General features: G+C 41.8%; 2 protein-coding genes across 6 annotated transcripts in view; both read left to right on the forward strand.

The window, feature by feature from the left end:
• SLC44A1 (solute carrier family 44 member 1) overlaps window positions 1-4051 on the forward strand; it is a 214471-nt gene extending 210420 nt beyond the window's left edge. The window contains exon 17 of one of the 2 annotated variants that reach the window (XR_005020315.1): window positions 2084-4051. Coding sequence is in view for 1 of the 2 variants with exons in the window: in XM_036855425.1 (XP_036711320.1) it covers window positions 2084-2098 (15 nt within the window). In the remaining variant the exon portion in view is untranslated. The remainder of the gene's footprint in view (window positions 1-2083) is intronic. The other variant, XM_036855425.1, reaches the window with a different exon arrangement.
• Window positions 4052-9476: 5425 nt separating this feature from the next.
• Window positions 9477-21622, forward strand: part of FSD1L (fibronectin type III and SPRY domain containing 1 like) — a 67069-nt gene continuing 54923 nt past the window's right edge. For all 4 annotated transcript variants that reach the window (XM_036856256.1, XM_036856260.1, XM_036856257.1 and 1 more), the window contains exon 1: window positions 9477-9659. In XM_036856256.1, the coding sequence (XP_036712151.1) occupies window positions 9645-9659 (15 nt within the window). In that variant the 5' untranslated portion in view covers window positions 9477-9644. The remainder of the gene's footprint in view (window positions 9660-21622) is intronic.

The following is a 21622-nucleotide window of genomic DNA, read 5'->3' on the forward strand; positions in this document are numbered from 1 at the left end:
TCTGACACAAGGAGAAAACTCAGGATAAATGTTCTAATCATGCCTGGGGATGAGTTAGATGCTGTGAGTTTTTTCGTGTTCAAGGGTAGTGGGAAAAATATTGCATCAAAGTGTCATATAAAATCTTATTCAGTTAGACTATACACTTTGTTTACATTTGGCTTTTAAAATAATATTCTACAATTTAAAAATAGGAGGAAAGCTAACTGTAATGTGGTCTCCTGGATGGAATCATGGAATAGAAAAGGATATTAGGAGAAATTAATGAAATACGAATAAAGTATGGAGTTTAGTTAATAACTATGTACCAGTGTGGCTTCATTCATTGTGACAAATGTACCATAGTGACGTAAGATGTTAAAAATAGGGGAAACTGTGTGTGGAGAATATGGAAACTCTTTATCTTTGCAACTTTTCTGTAAACCTAAATCTATTCTAAAATTTAAGTTTATTTAAATTTAAAAATATATAGGAGGAAAGAACTATTATCTCAATCTCAAACAAATCACAATTTTGGCATAAGCTTAGTGCTCAGGCCACATGACTGCAACTAAACATCAACCACTATCGGGTATCAGTTGAATCCCAGGTTCTGTTATTTTCAGCGACAGGGAAAAAAGCTGAAACTGCAAATCAAAATACATAAAAATCAGAAAATATGGAACTGATAAGACAGCAAGGTTTAGATTTGGGTTGTGGAAAATAGGAAGCCATTGTAATTTCCTGAGTGAGGAGGTGATGTAGTGAGAGCAACAGTTGAGGGATTTATTCTGCGAGCAGTTTGCAAAATGGGTTGAAGTTGGGGAGAAGTTGAGGCAGCGGATCAGCAAAGAGGTGACAAGTGGCATGGGAAACAAAAATCTTAAGACTAAAGCCCTAAAATGGAGCTTATGGCAAAGGTTTCAAGCAATGTTATTCTTAGCGCCACATACAGCCTGTTTTAGGCACCTGGGGACAAGCAGAGCCTCCTGTGGAGATGGCTGTATCAGACGATCTTAGTTTGCCTGGTTCCATTAGATATTTGAGTCACAGAACCACTTTCCTTGTTCCAGGTCCAGGCTCTCCTGGTGTCTTGTCAAGACTGTGCCTTGTCACCTCTGCTTGTCCTGTAGTGGCCCAGTGCTTGCTTGATAGTCAGACTTGAGTCAATGCTTCTTTTTATTTTTAACCCATCCTAATGGGTTTTTTAAAACTTATCTGGAAATGATTTCAAACTTACAGAAAAGCTGCAAGAATAAGAATTGTACACTGAACACCATAGACTCTTGTTACACCTATTGTTAAACATTTCTCCCTCTCTCTCTCTATATATATATATACATATATATATGTATGCACATCTAGTATTTTTTAACTACTTGAGAACAATTTGCATACAGCATGGCCCTTTAGTCCTAACTACTTCATTATGTATTTCCTAAGAATTAGGATATTCTGTTCCTTGAATTGAACTACGGGACCACCCATCATCCTGGTCTGACCTCTCCCACCGCTGAGTCATGGGAGTGAAAAATCCAAAGTTTTATTTGAATTTTGGGTTTGGGTCTTTGACTGTACCACAGAATCAGATTTTTCAGATTAGTTTTGAATTTGATTCATTATGTGTTTGACTCAGTTGTTCAGCTATTCTGAAAACATCTTTGTGAATGAGTAATACTGATACCAAATAATGGCAAACACTAACCTAGTATTCATTACTAAGTGTCAGGCACTGTTATAAGCACTGTCTACTTAGTAATGCATTTAATCCTCACAAAAACCTTAAAGGAACTTACCGTGATTATCTTCATTTTATGATGGGGAAATGTAGGCACAGAAGTAGAATCACTTGCCCAGAAATGAACAGCTGATAAGGGGGCAAAACCAGAATTTGAACCCAGGCTCTCAGATCTCTTTCTTGTCTGTTAACCTAAGTGTGTGTGTGTGTGTGTGTGTGTGTGTGTGTGTGTGTTTAGCCTTCTTACATTTCACAGTGTCTTCTCTAAAGATGATCCCACATTATTTCTTGTTATTGATTGCTTCTCATTGTGTCATGTTCCCCTAGGAGAGATGCATTCATTTTCTTGATGTGTTTATTTTTCAGTTGAGGGGAAGGTGACTGGTCCCATGAGACCGGAGGAATGAACTCAGAGGAAGCTGTTTACACGAGGTTCTCCCGCTCACCAGCTGTTGAGAGTCTGTGGATGGAGAGCAGGATCTTATTACTTCAATGGAAGCCTGGGACCATGTTCCCAACCACCAACCCACCAAGAGGATTTGGTACAGTGGGGCTGCCTAATAAATGATTCATCAGAAGCATTTGATACAAATGTGTCTTGCAGCAGCCTCTTTAAATTTAGTGTTGCCTTCTTTTCTAGCCTTGCATGTGTTTAATGATCCCACTGCCTCTCACTCCAGCGCCAGTACTGACCTGAAGGCTGGATCCACAATGGAATTCTCTTCATGCAGGCTGGGTCTGTCCTGTTTGACAGCTATTTATAGAGCCAGTGTGGGTTAGTAACTATTTATTGAGTGCCAGTTCCATGTCAATTGTTAGGCTGGGTGCTTTACAAACATTTAATCCTCACAAAAACCCTGTGAGGTTGAACCTATTATCTCCATTTTGCCCACGAGCAAATGGAGGCTCAGAGAGGTTGTGTGCTGTGTATAAGGTCACACAGTTGGTAGAGTCAGGGCTCAAATTGAGATGAAATCCAAAGCCCCTCCACTTTAACACGCTGCTTTGCCTATCACTGCTCCAGAGATCACTAGCCCACCATATCATCACTGGCATTCCTCTCATAAATAGAGGTGGGGATGGCAGCGTATGTGATGGGAAATGTCTGAAAGGGAGGGTCAGGGAGCTTTAGAGGCACTGAAAAATCACAGAATTATTCTCTAAGAAAAATAACACAATGCTCTTTTAGATCAGAAGTTGATAAACTGTGGCCTGTGAGTCAAATCCGCCCCCAACCTCTTTTTGTAAGTTAAGTTTTAGGGGAACACAGCCACACCCAGTCCTTTATGTACTGCCTAAGTCTGCTTCCTCTCCAAAATGGCAGAGTTGCATAGTTATGACAGAGGCCATATGGCTCTCAAAGCCTAAAATATTGATTCTCTGGGCCTTTCTAGAAAAGGTTTGCTGACACCTGTTTTAGATGACTTAGGAAGAGAGCCAATAGTTTTTATTAAGGCCAATTAATTATTTTTTTCATTTGACTGAAAAACCGACTTAAAGATTCGTACTGCTAAGGCCATCACTGGTGGTGGAGTGGGGCATGAGGGTGGGGCTGTAGGGATCCAACCAGGGGAGGTTAAGGGACAGGGAGGAGAAGGGGGAGGCCTGGGCCTCTGGGTCCCCACTCAGCTCCTCCCCCAAGACTCATCCCACTCATGTCCTTCCGATTTCCCCTGCCAAATCAAGTTTCCGAAAATAACTCCGCTCATAAACTTGTAAGTGGCTTCCCACTTACAAAATGCTCAAATTCCAACACCCCAGCTGGGAATTTAGAGACCATAACAATCTGACCCCTATGAATCTCTCTCTCCACCCCTTTTATTCTTTTTTTTAATCATGAGGAAGTCACGCCAAGTTTGGGTTTATATTTCAAAGCCAATGTACTTGTCTTTGATTCACTTTTATGTAAGCAGAAAAGTAAACATATAACAGTTGTAGGTGATAATAGGAAACCAGGCTGAGCTTTCTCATACATGATGTATTGATACTTCACCTAAGCTAAAAGTTATATCAACAGGGACTTCCCTGGCGGTCCAGTGGTTAAGACTCCGTGTTTCCCCTGCTGGGGACTCAGGTTCGATCCCTGGTGGGGGAACTAGGATCCCACATGCCTAGCAGCGCAACAAAAACAAAAAGTTATAAACAGAAGAGAAGTTTATAAATGCTTCAGTTACTTTTCTACAGAAGGCATTATCCAATTGTGTTTAGAAAAAAACTATTCCAGCTAAGGTTTTTGTTTTGTTTTAAAATTGTATTATCATAAGCTCTCTCCCACGTTGCTGTGTATTTTTCATAAAGATAATTTTTCATGGCTGAGAATATTTCATCTCCTATATGTTCTAGAATTTTCCTAATACTGCCCGGGTATTTGGGCATTAAAGGTTGCTGTTTTCATTTGTTTCAACTCCTATCTCCATTCCCTCTAGTTATTCTTCTCCTTCTTGTTCACCTTTGCTCAGGCTGTTTTCTTGGCTTGGGAAGGATCCTATTGTCCTTTCCCGTCTGTTTAAGTCCTGTCACCTTCCCTCTTCAATCTCCGATTGCTAGGAGAGAGTTCAGATTTACCTTTAGAATGAGGGACAGATTTCAAGAGACTCACTTCCCTAGAAGGTGCTGACATGGTACCATCTGAACTTGACTGCAATGGCACTGCAGTATCAAAGGGCTCAGAAACCATTATTTCCTGGTGCTGTACTCAAGAATGGTTTATTTTAGAAAAGAATAATAGATAGTGGACATATACTATGTACTTTCCATATGTCAGGCATTATCGTAAGCACTGTATATACATTGTCATTTATCTTCCCAACAACCCTTTCAAGTGGGTCCTGTTAATACTCTCATTGTACAAATAAGAATATTGAGGTACAGAGAGGTTAAGAAATCACCCAAGGCCACACCACTGATAAGTGGGAGATTTGGCATTTGAATTCACACAGTCTGGTGTCAGAGTCCTGGAGTTTAGCCAGTGAAATAGAAGTGCCGTCAACTCACAACGGCCCTCTCTCCCCCTAGTCTCAATCATGCAGTCTCAGTCGGGCCCATACCATCTTCAGAGCATATGCAGAGGAAGAGGGGCTGCTGAGCAATGTTCTTACTAGCAACAGTGAGTCTGCTCCGCTGTGTTGGAGAGACCTGGCTGGGGGCCAGCATCCTTTCACACAGAGGAGCTCAAGAGGCAGATAAATTTGCTGTGTCCTTGGTCATTCTCTGAACATGATGAATCCAGGGGCATTTCCAGAGCCAAGGTAGGATGTGATGGAAACACCTGTGTCTTCCAGACCTCACTTATCTCAGTGTTCCAGGGGCCTAGCATAAAGCAGGCCATCATTCATGGAGAAGGGCTTGTGACATAGTAACATCATAACGGCTACAGTTTAGTTAACTGCCCCTCTCATGCTCTCTCCCAGGAAAGAGTGGGACCCCTTGTGATGGATCTTATGAGAGTGAGGGTGGGGAGAAGAGATTCAGAGTGCATTCCAAAGGTGAGTACAGTTGCAAAGCTGAGTCAGAAAGGGAATGCATAGTAACTGGCCTCTAGTTTGAAGAATGAAAGAACCTCAGGGTTCGGAAAGATGTTAAAGGTTATCTCTGCCAGTTATTTTCCAGTGCCTGATCCCCCCCTAGGACAGCTCTGACAAGGAAATGCCCAGCCCTCTGTTTGGACACCTCCACGGATGGGGACCTTCCAACGAAACAAAAATCCATTCCAGTTCAGTATGGTTCTCTTAGAAAATTGGACTTTTTGTTGAGTGGAAATCTATCTTCCTGTAGCTTCCACCAAACTGGGTCTAATTCTATCTGTGGGAGGCTAGAGGACAAGCCAGATTCCTCCTCCACACAACAGCCCTAGAGAGATTCAAAGTCTAAATGACTGTGTCCTCCCTGAGTTTTTCCTCTCCAGGCTAAATACTCACAGGTGCTTTAATTGTGTCTCTTCTCACATGGTTTCCAGGCCCTTTGTCAGATTTGTGTCCACTGACTGCTTCCTGCTTTGCTTAGAGCTCTCCAAGTATGGAGCTAGACCACCCCACAGAGCACAAGCTCACGTCAGACCAGAACCATCCCTTCCCTCCTATGAGAGCTTCTAGGATCAGAAATTAGTACTCCAAGTTCCAAGGGGTTCCAGGGATTTTGGGTGAATTTATTTTTGGTCAGAAGGGGGCAGGAAAAAAAAGAGTGGATTAGATTTCTGTGGTTGGGAAGAGATGATAATAGATAATGTTTTTTGAATGCTTATTACATGCCAGACACTGTGCTTAATGTTTAATATGAATTCTCTCATTTAATCCACTCAACCACCCTTACAGGTGGTACTGTTATGATGCCCATTTCGCAGCTGAAGAAACTGAGGCTTAGAGAAGCTCAGGGTTTTCCGAGGCTATGTGGTGTATGTCAAGACTCAGGCCAGATATTAACAGGGAGCCATGGGTGAAGATTTGGCTTCAACAAAGAGCAGCATCTGGCCAGTGATAATGCTTCAGAAAAGCCAGGTATGACAGTGAAAACTGGTTAGGGCTGAGAATAGGACTTCTAAGACCCCAGAGATCAAGAAGCAGAAAGCCATGCCATGGTGGCACAGAAGGATATGATATACAAGGCAGTAATAACAGTAGCAGCTACCATTTGTTAAATGTGTCTAAATCAGGCGTTTTGCATACATAATCTCCTTTAATCCTCACAACAACCCTAACTGGGAATTACTACCACTATGATCGCTATGTTACAGATAAGGAAATTGAGGCTTATTGAGGTTAAATGACTCACTGAAGGCTACACAGCTGGTAAGCAGCAGTGGCAGGATTAAAATTCGGATGGCTGACTCCAGGGCGATGGCCCTACACTGACTCCCAAAGGGAAAGACTGTTGGCAAGAAACTTAAGGGAAGAAATTTTCTCTCCCAAGAGATGGGGGATCCCAGAACTTACGAGGGAACTCAGGGCTGCAGGCGATGCCTGGCAAGAGAGAACAGGAAACCTGGTTCTGGAAGAGACAATTTTGCCAGACTCTTTAAATCAGCAGTGCCAAGCCTGAGGCTATCCTAAATTGGGATTTAGTCAGAAAGGCTGTCCTGAAGGCCGAGGAACCTCATTCAAATAAATATCTATGACCAGATATGCTATCTCAGAATCAGAAACCTGTGTTGAAAAGTCATCTGTTTTTGTGCTTCTGTAGTTCTCTTTTTCCTTTTTTTTTTTAAACAATTTGCTTTCTCTCAGTTCAATGGCGATCAAACTTTAGTGTGCATCAGAATCACCTGGAGGACTTGTTAAAACATTGATTACTGTACCCCCCTCCCACCCCCCGGAGATTCTGATTTAGTAGGTCTGGGGACGAAGCCTGAGAATTTGTACTACTAACAAGTTAGCAGGTGCTGCTGATTCAGCTGGTCTGGGGATTACATTTGAGAACAAGGGCTTTGGTTTATTAGAAAAGCTACTTTTGAAAATTTCTAAACTGACTCGGCTGTGAAGAGGCAAAGGACTTGCCCACAGGCCAGAAGCAGCGGGAGTGGGTCGGGGAGCAGACTTAGTGCCCAGCTAGGTGAATGCCTGCTGTATGGGTTGGGGAAGACAGAAGTCACAGCTAGAAGAGACTAGCTGTTTACAGATGAGAATGAGGGAAACCAGAAGGCCCGGGAAGCTGGGCAGGGAGCCAGACTGGCCAAAGGAGACAGAGATCTGGCGAGAGCAGAAGTCAAATGGGGTAGCACTCTTGTCAAAAGCTGCAGGCTCTTGGCTGGGCTGCAGGGAAAGAACTAGGGGAGCGGGGAGGCAAGGGGCCAGGAGTGAGCTCCTGGGATGTGGCCTGGGACAGAATCTGGAGATCGCATTTCAGCTGTGACTCACTGTCTCCAAAGCTTCTTTCTGCCTCCTTTGGGGGTTAAGCCCATCAGTCACAGAGTGCCCAGGAGTTACCCTCTGACAGTAGTGAGGTAAAGTCCTTGCAGCAAGAGAACTGGGGACAGTGCTAAATGCTGTTTCTTCTTCACTGGGTCACACAGTGGCAGGCAGGTGCAGGGCTGGGGAGCTCACAGTAGGGTGGTTTGACTTCTGACGTTCTCCAGTCCCTAGGCTGCATTTCTCCCTCATGGGAAACTGACTCAGCCGCAGTGCGCGTGCATTGCGGAGAATGGCCTGCGTGGCCGCAGCGGCAGGCTAGTCGCTGGGTGCCTGGCTGGTCTCATCTCTCCTCATGGAACTGGGGCAGCTTGGAGAGGAGGCTCCTTTCCCTTGACACGAAGAAAAGGAGCATCTCTCTGCAAGGCTGCATGCCACTACTTTCAGATGCAGGAGCAAAATTGTGCACATAGGCCCTGGACCCTGGTCTTCAAAAACAACCCACCTAGCCTGAACTAGTTTTTCCTTGTTCCCTTCATCCCGTTTCTTGTACATGTCTGGCCATTTAAAAAAGGATTTATTGAATGCATACTAGATGGCAGGCCCTGTGCTGGCGATACAGATATGGGTAAAAGAAATTTCGACCCACAAGTATAGTCGGGGAGATCCATCTACAGAGATAATTACAGCCTTGTAGGATAAATGCTGTTTCTTAAACATAGAGACCGTGCCCTCTCAGGACCTTTGTATTTGCTGTTTCTTCTATCTAGAATGCTCTTCTCCAAATGTTTGTATAGTTATTCTCTCACTCTCAGGAGTGACCCGAGAGAGGTCTTCCCTGACTCTCCTACCGAACATGGAACCCACACAATTCTCTGAGTCCATTTATCCCATGTAATTTTTCTCTGTAAAACGTCTAAACTCCTTACATTTTATATATATATATGTATGTATATAAAATGCCTTGTCACTGCTGATTCTCAGTCGTGGAATTGGTACCTAATAGGTACTCAATATATTTTTCCCTTTTGTTCATTCACCATAAATGATTGCCCAGTTGAACTTTTCTGAACCTCTCCAGTCATCGAAATGGAAGATGAGGCCTGTCCACTCGGGGAAGAACATTTTGAATCGTACCTTCCCAAGCTTTCTCGTCTCTATTGTCTCCTCAGTCCAGACTGAGCAGGTTCTAGCTTCCCACCAATAACTATAATTACTGAGCATTAACTATGTACTGGGCACTTCCAATACGTTATTTAATCTTCATAATGCTCTGCGAAGTCAGAATTTTTTCTTATTTTACCAAAGATGAAACAGGCTCTGGGAGAGTAGTTGCTCAAAGTCACAGCGAGCAAGGTTTCCAGGGGGCTCTTTGGGAAAGGTCTACCAGGCTCCACAGTCTACCCAAGTTTCTGTCACGTTCCTACAGGCTTTCCCCATGTTTCCACTACATCCCCCTCCCAGCCATTTCCTTCTCACTGGACCGCAGGGCCTGTCTTAGCCTGGCTGCTTCTCCAAGGCTAGCATAAGGAGGTGCTTCAGATGTTTGCAGGATGGAGAAGGGGCTGATCTATCTCCAGGGCCAGAGCTTTCCTTCCGCTGCCCTCCCACGGACCCGGCTGCTGGATGCCCAGTGGTCCATTCCAAAGCCTGCAGCAATCGCGCGCTCTGGAGGAAAAAGGATGTGGGAAGGAGGGCGAGGCTTCTTCAAACGACCGGCGGGACCGAGGGGCGAGCACTCCTCTCTCTCTGACGCTCCGTCGCTGCACTGGATAACCAGCACCCCCCTTCCACTCCTCCCCATCTCGTCTCGCAGCAGGGCGCGTGCGCAAGGCGCTCCTCGCCCCCTCCCTTCCGCGGGCCGCCCTTTCACCCTGGCAACGGCGGCGCGACTGCGGCGCGCGCGGGGCTGGGCGCGGACGGGGCGCGGCCGGGCGGCGCCGGTGCGGTGTGAGGCTGAGGCCGAGGCGGTGGTGGCCCAGCAGAGTAGCTGCCGCGGGTAGCCGTGTCGGCGTGTCCGACCTCCCTCCGTCTCCTCGCAAGGTTCTTCGACGCGGTTTTGGGTCTGGCGGACACAGCCCCTGGCCATGGACTCCCAGAAAGTAAGCGCGGGCGGGGGGCGCTGGGCCGCCGAGGCTGGGCGGAGCGCCCCAGCCGGGTGGGCGGTGGGCGAGCGGGGCTGACCAGGCCAGCCTGGGGCTGGGCTATGGCCGCGGAGGGCGAGGCCGCCAGGCCGCTTTGCTCTTTCCCAGGAGCAAAGCGGCGCCCTCCGGGCTGCGGGGACCGCGCCCCGTGACCCTGGATAGCTTCTGTCCTGTACTTGGTCCTGGGTCCTGGGCCCTGGCTCCTGAGGGGATAGCGGGAGCCGCCCCCAGTTTTTCATCATTTTTTGCAACGGTCTGGGCCCCCTTTGATTCTCGCAGCCTCCCGGCGTGCTAGTGAGGGTTTATCCATCCTTAGCAGAAGAGGAAGCCAAGGCACATGGGGGTCTACCGGCTGACGCCGAAGCTGACCCCTCTCCTCGACCCAGTCTTCTCCTATCTTGGCAAAATCTGTGCCTCTTTAGGTCGGGAACCCGATCTCCTTAGTACCGCCCCTCGCCCCAGCCTTGTCCACCGCCCAGCCCTCCTCGGGACTAGTTCACTAGAACGTGTTGGTGTTTAGTGTTGGTTGAATTGAGAGAAAAGACTGACAGTTGTCAGAGCAGCGGTCCCACCCTCCGACCAGTTCAGTGTTGCTGGTCAGTTACCTTAATGGTTGTTTTGGCATGTTTTGTACTTTCTGAACAAGTTAAAGAAAGGGTATACAGAACTAGCCGTTTATATTAACCAAAAAAAAAAAAATTTAGAGAACATAGCCAACGTTCTGAATACAATTAGAAGTGTTATTAATATTTAGTTATAATCCCTATATAAAAATCAACCACCGTGCTCTCTTTGTTAGATTATAGTAATTGAAATATAGTGCAGTATAGGAAGGAACACAGTGTTACTAATAATGTAGCAGGGAAAAACAAGGGCATGTCCAAGAGGCCATTCTTTTCTATTATTAGATAGAAAGCACTGGAAAAAACGTTAGAACATTGTTTTCTATAATTTTGCCTGGATTCACTTCCTTGAGGAGCACTGGGGGCATGAGAGAATAGTGTAGTGATGTGTTTAGCGTTAACTATTACAGTATTTAACAAAAGTCATATGATTTCATTGTATGTGTGCATCTTGAAACTCAGGTATATTCAGTTTTTTTATTTGCATGACTATTAGTAAGACATTTTTTAAAAATTACATTTTGTGTGTTTTGAATTTGTAAAACATTTCAAAGCTTATTTAACTTTTTAAATAAAAGTCATGTGGTATCTGAGTGGACGTTAGTTCAGAGCAAATGGAAGGGCAAAGACTTGGAGTCCAGAGACTTGGGTTCCATGCTGCTATATGTAGCTCTGTGATATGGAGCAAATCACTTAACTATGATTAATCAATTTCCTCATATATACAGTGGAAATAAGACTATTGTATAGAGTTACTGTAAAAAGCAGGTAATATAATTAAGTGTGAATTATGTACTTTAAAGTACAGTGCCTTAAAGTTTACAAAGAATAAGTACAAAATACTCTGTGTGCTGTAAAATATAATTTTAAAAAGTATTTTAATGTGGATCATCTTATTTTGCCAGGGCATGCATTGTCTCTCATTTTAATGAGGACTCAGGAGTTGGAGTGAGTCCTGCAAGGTCATACCACTAGCCATACATAAGGCTAAGGCGAAGATCTGAACTTGATTTCATTCCAAATCTTGTATTTGAGTACCTACACATACTGTGTACAGTTTTACCAGAGGTAGCGAAGAATTAGCTGTTCTTTCTTACCGGTACTAATGTATCTTAGATAACTTAGAGAATCAACTTCTCAATATTAGAAAATACGTTGAACTTCATTGATAGTCTCAAATAATATTTCTAATAAAAAACGCTTTGCTTTATAGCTTAAAATAAGCATCATGTGTTGATGCTTATAACCAATTCAGTGCTCTGAATTTGAGCATTCTTTTCTCATGAATTACTGCAGAATCAATTATATACCTCAACTAATAATGAACTGAGCTGGTTATGTATTTCTCTTGAAATAAGACAGTAGTAGTACACCCCTGGCATGATTTTTTTTTTCTATTATAGAATGTTACAACGAAAATAATAGCAGGGATGATACCTTAGTCTGCATAAGGAAACATAGTTACTGCAAGTGGCAAAGGGTGCGAGTGGCTTGAATATATACCCATTTGTAAGGTATTTGGGATTTGGGCTTTAAATTATTAAGAGGATGGCTTCAGAGTCGTCTCCAGTCCTACTATTTATGAACTGAATGAGGTTGGGCAATTTGCTGTCTCCATTTCCTCATCTTTAAAGTCTCCTTACCTCAAAGGGTTATGAAATCGTGTTAATTTTTAAAAATCACTTGGTGCCTAGCACACATAAGTACTATCCGTTAGCTATTAGTAATCTCATAATCTCAACTTCAAAATAACTTTATCCCTTTGTTGATAATTTGTATAACCGTTTTTCTAATCCAGTCTAGCCATTTCTTACCTTTGTCCTTAAGTTTAAAGCATGTTTTCTGCGTTTATGTCTGTAATAAATGTTTCAAATGATGGTGCCAAAGAAGAGTTGTTAAATCCTAATTGAAAGAGGATTGGAAGTTCTGACTCATGCAGTCTGACAATAGAGGTTAAGTTAACTGGACAGTCTTACAGAAGCTTGATGGTGGCTAGTCAGCAAATGGATTAGCTTGACCAGCTGCTTTTTTGTCTGTGAAAACAACTTGGACTTGTGTTAGCAACAGATGCTCTGTTTGAGTAGAGGAAGAAAACATAATTACCTTGGGTATGTAAGGTGTACTGTTGGATACAGAAAACCACAGTATTATCTTCTGGAAATAAACAGAGGGATTTTGTTTATATCGAGTTTCTGGGACACTTGTGAACAGGATGTGTTATGGATAGGTGGCTTTATTTGATACTCAAACCTTTTGATTATGTCCTTAAGTGGTTTTAAGATAAAATCCCAATGATTTCTTTACCTGATAAAATGTGTATGTTCAAAGAAACCATTGAAACAAATAAGACATTTGCACCTTTCTAGAATCTTGGTGCTCAGAATTTGATAGTTTCAGTTAAATTCTTGTGCAGGATATCATTCATATTCATAGGGGTTGTTGTTTCTAGGAAAGGTTTGTGCTGTAGGAATAATAAAGGTGGAGAGGAAAGGGGAAGGGATCCCAGAGGAAAGATGTCATCAAGAGCATACATTGTCAGTTGTTTGCTTTTCCTCACTTTTCCCCGCATATTCTACTTTCTGCTTGGAAAGGAATAGTGACAGTCAGGCAAGGCTTGATGTGCAAGACTGGACAAACCTAGACTGAGGAGATTGAACTGAGTAGGGAGAGTTTTAAAGCACAGCACAACCTGCAACCAGTAGCATGTCTAGACTTGGCTTCCTCATCCCAGTTTCTTCCTCTGCCCTGGTATTTGCTACCCTTTGCCTTCTTGTTGTACCCTAACAGTTCGGAGACCTCCACCATATCCAGATAACCAACCGTCTCTCATGTTCCAAAATTACGCCTTTTTCTCAGTTCTGAGGAAAGGAAAGAGGAATGAAATTTGAGTATTGTTCTGTATCCAATATTGTATTAGACTGCTTTAAATTCTCACAACAGCTGTTATTCCTATTGTAAAGATATGGAAGATGGAACTGAGAGAGGTTAAATAACTTGTTCAGAGTCACACAGCTAGCAAGTGGTAGTCTGGATTCATACCAGGTCTTTCTTCACAGCTCAAGCTTTTTTCATTACCACCCTTCTTGCCTTGCTCCTTTGCCTTTAAATGGTGGTATGATTAATGTTATTAAAACTTAAGATATTAACTTAAGATATAAACTTAAGATATATCTTAAGATATAAACTTAAGATATATCTTAAGATATATCTTTATCTTAAGGTATATCTTATATCTTAAGATAAAACTTAAGATATAAACCCCTATAAAGTAGTTTTTTGTTTGTTTGTTTGTTAAGAAACTAGTTTAGTCTAGTAAAAATCGTTATTAGAAAGTATAGAACATGATTTAGATAAAACTCTGGAATTTGGTCTCCATTGCTGCTACAAATCATTTTTCTGTAGTATATGTATCTCCCTTCTCTCCAGCTCTCTTTCTTTTTTGAGGGAAGGTCTTTGCTTTCTAAAATAGAGGTGTGAACAGGAAGGTATAACTGGGGTTTTATACACCCCAGCCAAGCACAACTGCAGTCATTCCCGTGGAGGGGATCAGAGTAATCTGGGATGTACAGGGTATGAAGTACCCTCTTCAAAGGACCATGCTGACATACTCGTATCACTGTGTTTAAATACAGACACCTTCATTTTTATTGAACTTGACAGTTTAAAAAAACTAGAAATATAGTGAAACAGACCTAACTTTAAAAAATTTTTTTAAAGACAATGGTTCTTTGCAATGCCTGGCTGAATGTAAGCAGGATTATTCATGCAGCAAACACATATTGAATGCTGTAGTGATAGATATTCCACTCCAGTGTAGGGTGGACAATACTTTGAAGTTAGTGGATTTTTTCTACAGCTTTCTTTTTGTATGTTTTATATCCTCAGTTGGCACTTCTTCCCAGCCACAAGGTTCTGATGAATCTGGTCTCAGTTATTGATATTTGTTGATGATAGCTAATTATATTTTGAACTAATTTATAATAGTGTTAGCACTGCCAGCCTGTGCTCTTCTGTTGCATTATAAATATAAGTAATACAAGTTTATTGTAGGAAATTAGGAAATATAGATAAATGAAAAAAATAAAATAAAAATCACCCATAATCCTGCCACCCAGAGATAACTTTTTTTAACATTTGTATATATTACAGTCTAGTCTTTTTTAATGCGTATAGAAACTTAAAAAAACTATGGTATCATGCTATGTATAGTGATTTATAATTTGCCTCTCACTTAATATGTAATGATATCTTTTACCATGTTAATATCATTCTACAGCACTTTTAATGATTTAGCAGAATTCTTTAATATGGATATATATTACGTGATTTTTTTTTTAATTTTAATTTTTTTTGACTGCGTTGGGTCTTTGTTGCTTCACGCACGCTTTCTCTAGTTGTGAGTGGGGGCTACTCTTTGTTGCAGTGCGCGGGCTTCTCACTGCGGTGGCTTCTCTTGTTGCGGAGCACAGGCTCTAGGCACACGGGCTTCAGTTGTTGTGGCATGTGGGCCTCAGTAGTTGTGGCTCACGGGCTCTAGAGCGCAGGCTCAGTAGTTGTGGCACACGGGCTTAGTTGCTCCGGGGCATGTGGGATCTTCCTGGACCAGGGGTCGAAGCTGTGTCCCCTGCATTGGCAGGAGGATTCTTAACCACTGCGCCACCAGGGAAGCCCTACTTGATTTTTAGTTAGTATCCTTTTGTCATACGTTTATGTTGGTCCTAACCTTTTAATATTACAAATAACAGTAAGATGAACATCTTTGTCGTCAAGTCTCGGCTTATACTCTTTAATTATTTACTTAGAATAAATTAGTAGAAATGGAATTACTGAGTCATTGTGTATATGCTTTTAAATATCTTTTGATGTGAATTGCCAAGTCGCCCTTCAGAAAGGTTATGTCAGTTTATACTGCTACCAGTGGTACCTGAGAGTACCCCCATCTCTACTTCCATTCCACCCCCCTTAATTAGATGATGGGACCTCTGGTTTCCGTGGCTGAATGTGAGCCTCCTAGACTTCATTGGATGGAACAGCCAGTTCAGAGGCTGTGAAAATGGATGAGGCTTCCTCAGCCTCTGATACACTGTATTTCCTCAAATCCTAGTTGGGAAAGAACCTCTTCTTCTGCCCTGATATCTGCAGCTGGGCTCAGGGCGAAAAGACAGTATTCCCCACCAGGTCTTTTATTAGATTTTTTTTCTGTGGATCACCTCAGTTGCATCTGTATACAGAGGTAGTAATCCCAGCTGTTTCACTGTTACAGAGGGCGTAGCTTTCTACCAGGTAACTATTTATGATTATCAGATTCTTGAATTCCTCAACAATATATAATTCTCCTTTTCTAGCTCGTTGCATCACTTTTGAGCACAATACTCTTGTTATGTGTTGCCATAGCTATGGTCAGCTGGTAAGATTCTGGTTGTCTAACTTACCAGCTGGATAGAGCATTGTGGATTTCTAGTCATTACCTAATTCAAAGGAGAGGTCTTTGGTGTGGAGTGATACAAGTGGTGTAATTCCTGGTGGCATTAGGATTTTTCACTGATCCCTTTGCTCTGGTTGCAGGAACCCTGTGACTGTTTTGTACAGTCCTCTGCAGTGTATGCAGCCTAGAGTGGTGTAAAAGTACAGACTCTGGAGGCGGCTTCCTGGATTTGAATTGTGGCTGCCATTTGACAGCTGTGTGATCAAAGGAAGTTTCTTAACTTCTTTAACCTTCTCTTTCTTCAACCATAAAATGCAAAGACTAATACTACTTTCTATTGTGATGATTAAAAAGATAGTCCATGTTAGAAGCTTAGCATAGTGCCTGGCACATAGAAAGTGCTTAATGAATACTAACTGAAATGGCTATAGTAATAGTTTGGCCCCTTTAAATTGTAGATTGATTAGTGATATTTGCAGTGGTTCTAGATTCGTGTATCTCAGCTGTCTGGAATACTAATGTAGAATTTGAATCAGAAATTTTCTCCTGGTCTGAGTAGACGCTGGTGGGAAACCCATATATCACAGTGCCTAATTATGGCCACTTGGTTATTGATGCCTTTGGATTCAGAGTAGCATATAAACACGGGTATAATGGTTTTTTGCCACTGGTTCTAAGAACAGGAAGTTTCTGCATCATAACTTCAGGGGCTTATTGCACTGGATAGTTTCCAGTTAAGTAGCCCAGTTGGCAGAGTTTTTTGTTGAATGCAGAATTAAGACTCACATTTGAATTTGTCGTATTCACATATATTAAGCTAAAACCAGTAGAACCATGCCATTTCAAATGGTGACCGTCCTCATGTTCTCGGACATAACGATCATACGCCTGTGGTAAGCATAGCTGTTACTGTTGCCCTTGTGTTCGGCAGGGTGGCGCATGTTACCGCCGGTTGCTCATCCCTAGTTTTTTCCAGTCTTAAAGAAAATCTTAAGTCCTTTTGATGCTCTTAGATGTTGACTTTCTTTTCATGGACCTCTGATCTTTGTTTTCAGGTAGTATAGTGCTAATTGTTAAGAGCACAGACTCAGGAGTCAGACTGTCTTAATTTGAATTCTGGTTCTGCCACATACTAACTCTGAGGTCCCGGGCAAGTTACTTAACCTCTTTATACCTCAGCTTCCAAATTGGAAAATGAGGATAACCAAGTATCCTACTTCATAGGATTCTTGAGAGGATTAAACAAATTAATGTATGTAAAGAGCTTAAGATAGTGCTTGGCCCTTAAGAGTATAAAAGTGTTAGTTATTATTATTTTGCTTAGAGTCAGTTGATTGTGCTTTTACTTCACATGATTTATAGGGACTATAAGCATAACTTTAAGCTGTGCTGCTTTGAAGACGGTACCTCGTGCCTTGTACACCCCAGATTACTTTGAGCCGTTCCATGCGAATGACTGCAGTTGTGCTTGGCTGGGGCGTGTCATTCCCCCCCTCCTTTTGTGAACATAGCAGTTACCTTAGACTAATTCCATAGTCAAGTAATTGAGAGGCTTAATTTTGATAGTGTAGGTTTTCTTGAGCTCCTGGTGACTGAGGTGCGTGACCAAAGGATAATGGCTGAGATTGCCTATGCATACTGCCTCTGGAGACATACATTCTATATATTTTGCTGTGATCCAGCAGAATTCGTATTTGTCAAAGCATATCTTCAGACCTGTATCACCTAAAGCTTTTAGTCATGGCCACCTGAAGTCTTGCAAAATCAGTTATATTATCTAGATAAACTTCAGATAATTTATATTGCCTTTATCCATCTATGTTTATCTGTCACTTTATCCATCAGTATTTGGAGGGTAATGGGAGACTTGAGATCTGAGATGAAGTCTGAGAGACCCTGGTAGGCATTCTTCCAGGTTGATAGAGTCCCAGTTGAAAGTTGTCTTTGCCCTTCTTCACCATCAGGCTTTGATAATAAAAGAAATGAAGCAAGTGTGCATGTGTGTGCGCGTGCGTGTGTGTGTATGCTTAGATATATAGAATGGGCTCATTCGATACTTTTTTGGAACTTGTTTTAACAAAAAATTGTGTATATGTTTTAGAACAGGAGGAATTGATAAATGTGAGGGTTCCCAGGTGGGAAGCAAAGCATATTAGAGAAACTCACAGCAGGCTACTGCAGCTGGAATACAGCAAGAGAGAAGAAGTCTGGTGTGAGTTGAAACAGGTGAGGTAGGCAATGGGAAGATCATGCAGGGTCTTACAGATTATGTAATGTCACGTTTAAGGTCATGTTAACAGCTCATGTTAAAAGATTTTCAGTTTTATCCAAGGACTTGTGGCAAGACGATTAAGCAGGAAGAGTGATGCTAACATATTACTCTAGCTGCAATATAGAGAACTGATTACTGGGGAGAAAGAATGGATCAGAGGCCTGTTAAGAAGTTTTGCAAGAGTATAAGTTGCGATATGATACTGACTTGTGGTAATAGTGATTACAGAGTTATTTAGGAGGTAAAATCTACAGAAGTTGGTGACTGCGTGTAGAGAACAAATGAAAGGAAAGGATGTAATGATGATGGCCTAGGTTTCTGGGGTTTTTTTCCTTCCAGTTTTATTGACATATATCACTATATAAGTTTAAGGTGTACAGCGTAATGATTTGACTTACATACATCATGAAATGATTATCGCAGTAAGATTAGTGAACATCCATCATTTCATGTAGATAAAAAATAAAAGAAAAAGAGAAAAGTATTTTTTCTTTGACGAGAACTCTTAGGATTTACTCTCAACAACTTTCATATATACTAGGCAACAGCATTAATTATATATAACATATAGCAGTGTTAATTATATTTATCATGTTGTGCATTATACCCCTAGTACTTGTATCTTTTGACTACCTTCATCTACTTCTGAGTCCCCCCACCCCCTCCCTGCCTCTGGTAAACACAAATCTGATCTCTTTTTCTGTGAGTTTGTTTTTGAAGTATAATTGACCTACTGTGTTAATTCCTGTAGGAATTAACTATGTTAATCACACAACATAGTGATTTAATATTGCTATGCATTACAAATGATCACCCCAATAAATCTAATTACTATCTGTCACCATACAGTGATATTACATTATTATTGACTGTTTTTACCACACTGTACATTTTATCTCTGAGACTCATTTATTTTGTAGCTGGAATTTTTTACCTTTTAATCTCCCTCACCTACCTCACCCATCCCCCTACCCCTCTCCCCTCTGGCAACCACCTGTTTGTTCTCCGTATCTATGACTCTTTCTGTTTTAATGTGTTTGTTCATTTTTTTTGTGTTTTAGATTCCACATATAAGTGAAATTATATGGTATTTATCTTTCACTGTCTGACATATTTCACTTAACATAATACCCTCTAGGTCTATCCATGTTGTTGCAAATAGCAAGATTTCATTCTTTTTTATGGCTGAGTAATATTCCAGTGTATATATCTCACATCTTCACTAATCATTCATCTATCGATGGGCACTTAGGTTGCTTTCTTATTTTGGCTATTGTGAATAATGCTGCAGTGAACATAGGAGTGCATTTATCCTTTTGAATTAGTATTTTCAGATTAGTATTTTTGTTTTCAGGTAAATACCCAGAAATAGAATTGCTGGATGGTATGGTAGTTCTATTTTCATTTTTAAAGAAACTCCCTACTGTTTTCCATAGTGGCTGCACCAATTTACCTTTCTACCAACAGTGTGCAAGGGTTCCTTTTTCTCTGCATACTCTCAAGAGCTTGTTATTTGTTGTCTTTTTGATAATAGCCATTCTGACAGGTGTGAGGTAATATTTCATTGTGGTTTTGATTTGCATTTCCCTGATGATTAGTGATGTTGAGCATCTTTTCATGTACCTGTTGGCCATCTGTACGTCATCTTTGGAAAAATGTCTGATCAGGTCCTCTGCTGATTTTTTAATTGGGTTTTTGTTTTTTTTTTTTTTTTCTGTTTTTGATTTTGAATTGCTAGGTTTCTGGTTTTACAGCTGGTAGTGCCATTGGCAGAGATAGAACACTAGAGGAGGGCTCAGGTTTAGTGGAGGACATTATGACATGTTGAGTTTTGAAGTGCTTTTGAGAATATCCGAGTGGAGATTTCAAGTAAGCAGTTGGATTAAAATGGTCTGGAGCGGGCTTCCCTGGTGGTGCAGTGGTTGAGAATCTGCCTGCCAATGCAGGGGACACAGGTTCGAGCCCTGGTCTGGGAAGATCCCACATGCCGTGGAGCAACTGGGCCCATGAGCCACAATTACTGAGCCTGCACGTCTGGAGCCTGTGCTCTGCAACAAGAGAGGCCGCGATAGTGAGAGGCCCGCGCACCGCGATGAAGAGTGGCCCCCGCTTGCCACAACTAGAGAAAGCCCTCGCACAGAAACGAAGACCGAACACAGCCATAAATAAAATAAATAAATAACATTAAAAAAAAAAATGGTCTGGAGCCCAGAGAATAGGTGCTGTACACAGCTTACATCACTTTCATTGAGACTTCTGGCTTTGCACTTCCTCCTCAGCTTCTTTATCAATTACTTGTGTCTCCATTATAAAAGCTAGTGATTAAATTTGGAGGCCCTGGAGGGGTAGAGTAGGGTAGAAAACTCCATGCATTATGGTATCTTTTAGTTCTTTTTTGCCTCTTTCTCAAAGTTTCTTATCCTGCCCTGGTATGTTGCTTGCCATATTTAGAAAATACTTAAAAAAAAGTTCTACTGGACTTGCCTCCCCTTGCATATCTCCTATATTAGGAACACAGTATCCCTGTATAGATCTCTTCCCTGGGTCTTACTACCTAGAGAAAACTTTAACCTCATGTCACATACACAGGCTAGGGTAAAGTTTCAGAACTCAGCTTATGTAGTCCTGCTTTCAGAACTTTTTTCTTGGAATACCAGAATTTCTATATGTGTTTATATTATGTCAGATTCTTGAATTATTTTTTTAAAATGATACTCCTTTCTTTTTTTTAAAACATTTATTTATTTATTTGGCTGTGCCGGGTCTTAGCTGCGGCACACAGGATCTTTTAGTTGTGGCATGTGGGATCTTTTAGTTGTGGCATGTGGGATCTAGTTCCCTGACCAGGGATCGAATCCTGACCCCCTGCATTGGGAGCGCAGAGTCTTAGCCGCTGGACCCCCAGGGAAGTCCCAGATTCTTGAATTATAATAGCTGTATGTGGATAGAAGTTAAAATGTTACAGTCAAGTTCCTTTACCAGAAATTCACTAATTTCAGTGGACAAAGCTTAAGCTCAAGCTGTGATTCTCCAAGAAAATTCCAGTGGTTTTATATGTCATTGAAGAGTCTTAGCAAACCAAAATATTAAAACAATATGTAATTTATTGTATGGGTGTTTCATATAATGGGCAAATTGGTTAGGTTTAGAGGCAGTATTCTAAAGTGGTAAAGAGCATGGGCTTTCGAGATAGACTGAACATAATCATTACCTTACAAGCAGTGTCACTTTGGGCCACTGATTGAATCTCCATTTTCTCATCTATTTAATATGGATGTAACCCTACCATTGGGAGGGTTAGAAGAGGATGCAGATAGTCTGTTAACCTGAAAAGCCCAATCTTAATTGAAGCTTACTGTACACAGACCGAGGACTGGCAGAACCATTTTTACTGTTCCATTGTGTTTTTTAAAGTATATAGAGAGTCTGTCTTGGAAGAATACTCGAAAGACTCTTAAGTCTTCTACCCTCCTTTTCTACATCTCTGTACTACCACTCTCGTCCCTCCAGCTGTGCCCACCCCTCCCCCAGGTACTGGCTGCATTCTGCGTTGTCTTTGTACTCAAATCTCCATGTACCTGTTTCTGGAGGGAACACCGAG

The sequence above is a fragment of the Balaenoptera musculus genome, chromosome 6, assembly GCF_009873245.2.
Source record: "Balaenoptera musculus isolate JJ_BM4_2016_0621 chromosome 6, mBalMus1.pri.v3, whole genome shotgun sequence".
In the NCBI taxonomy this organism is placed as follows: Eukaryota; Metazoa; Chordata; class Mammalia; order Artiodactyla; family Balaenopteridae; genus Balaenoptera; species Balaenoptera musculus.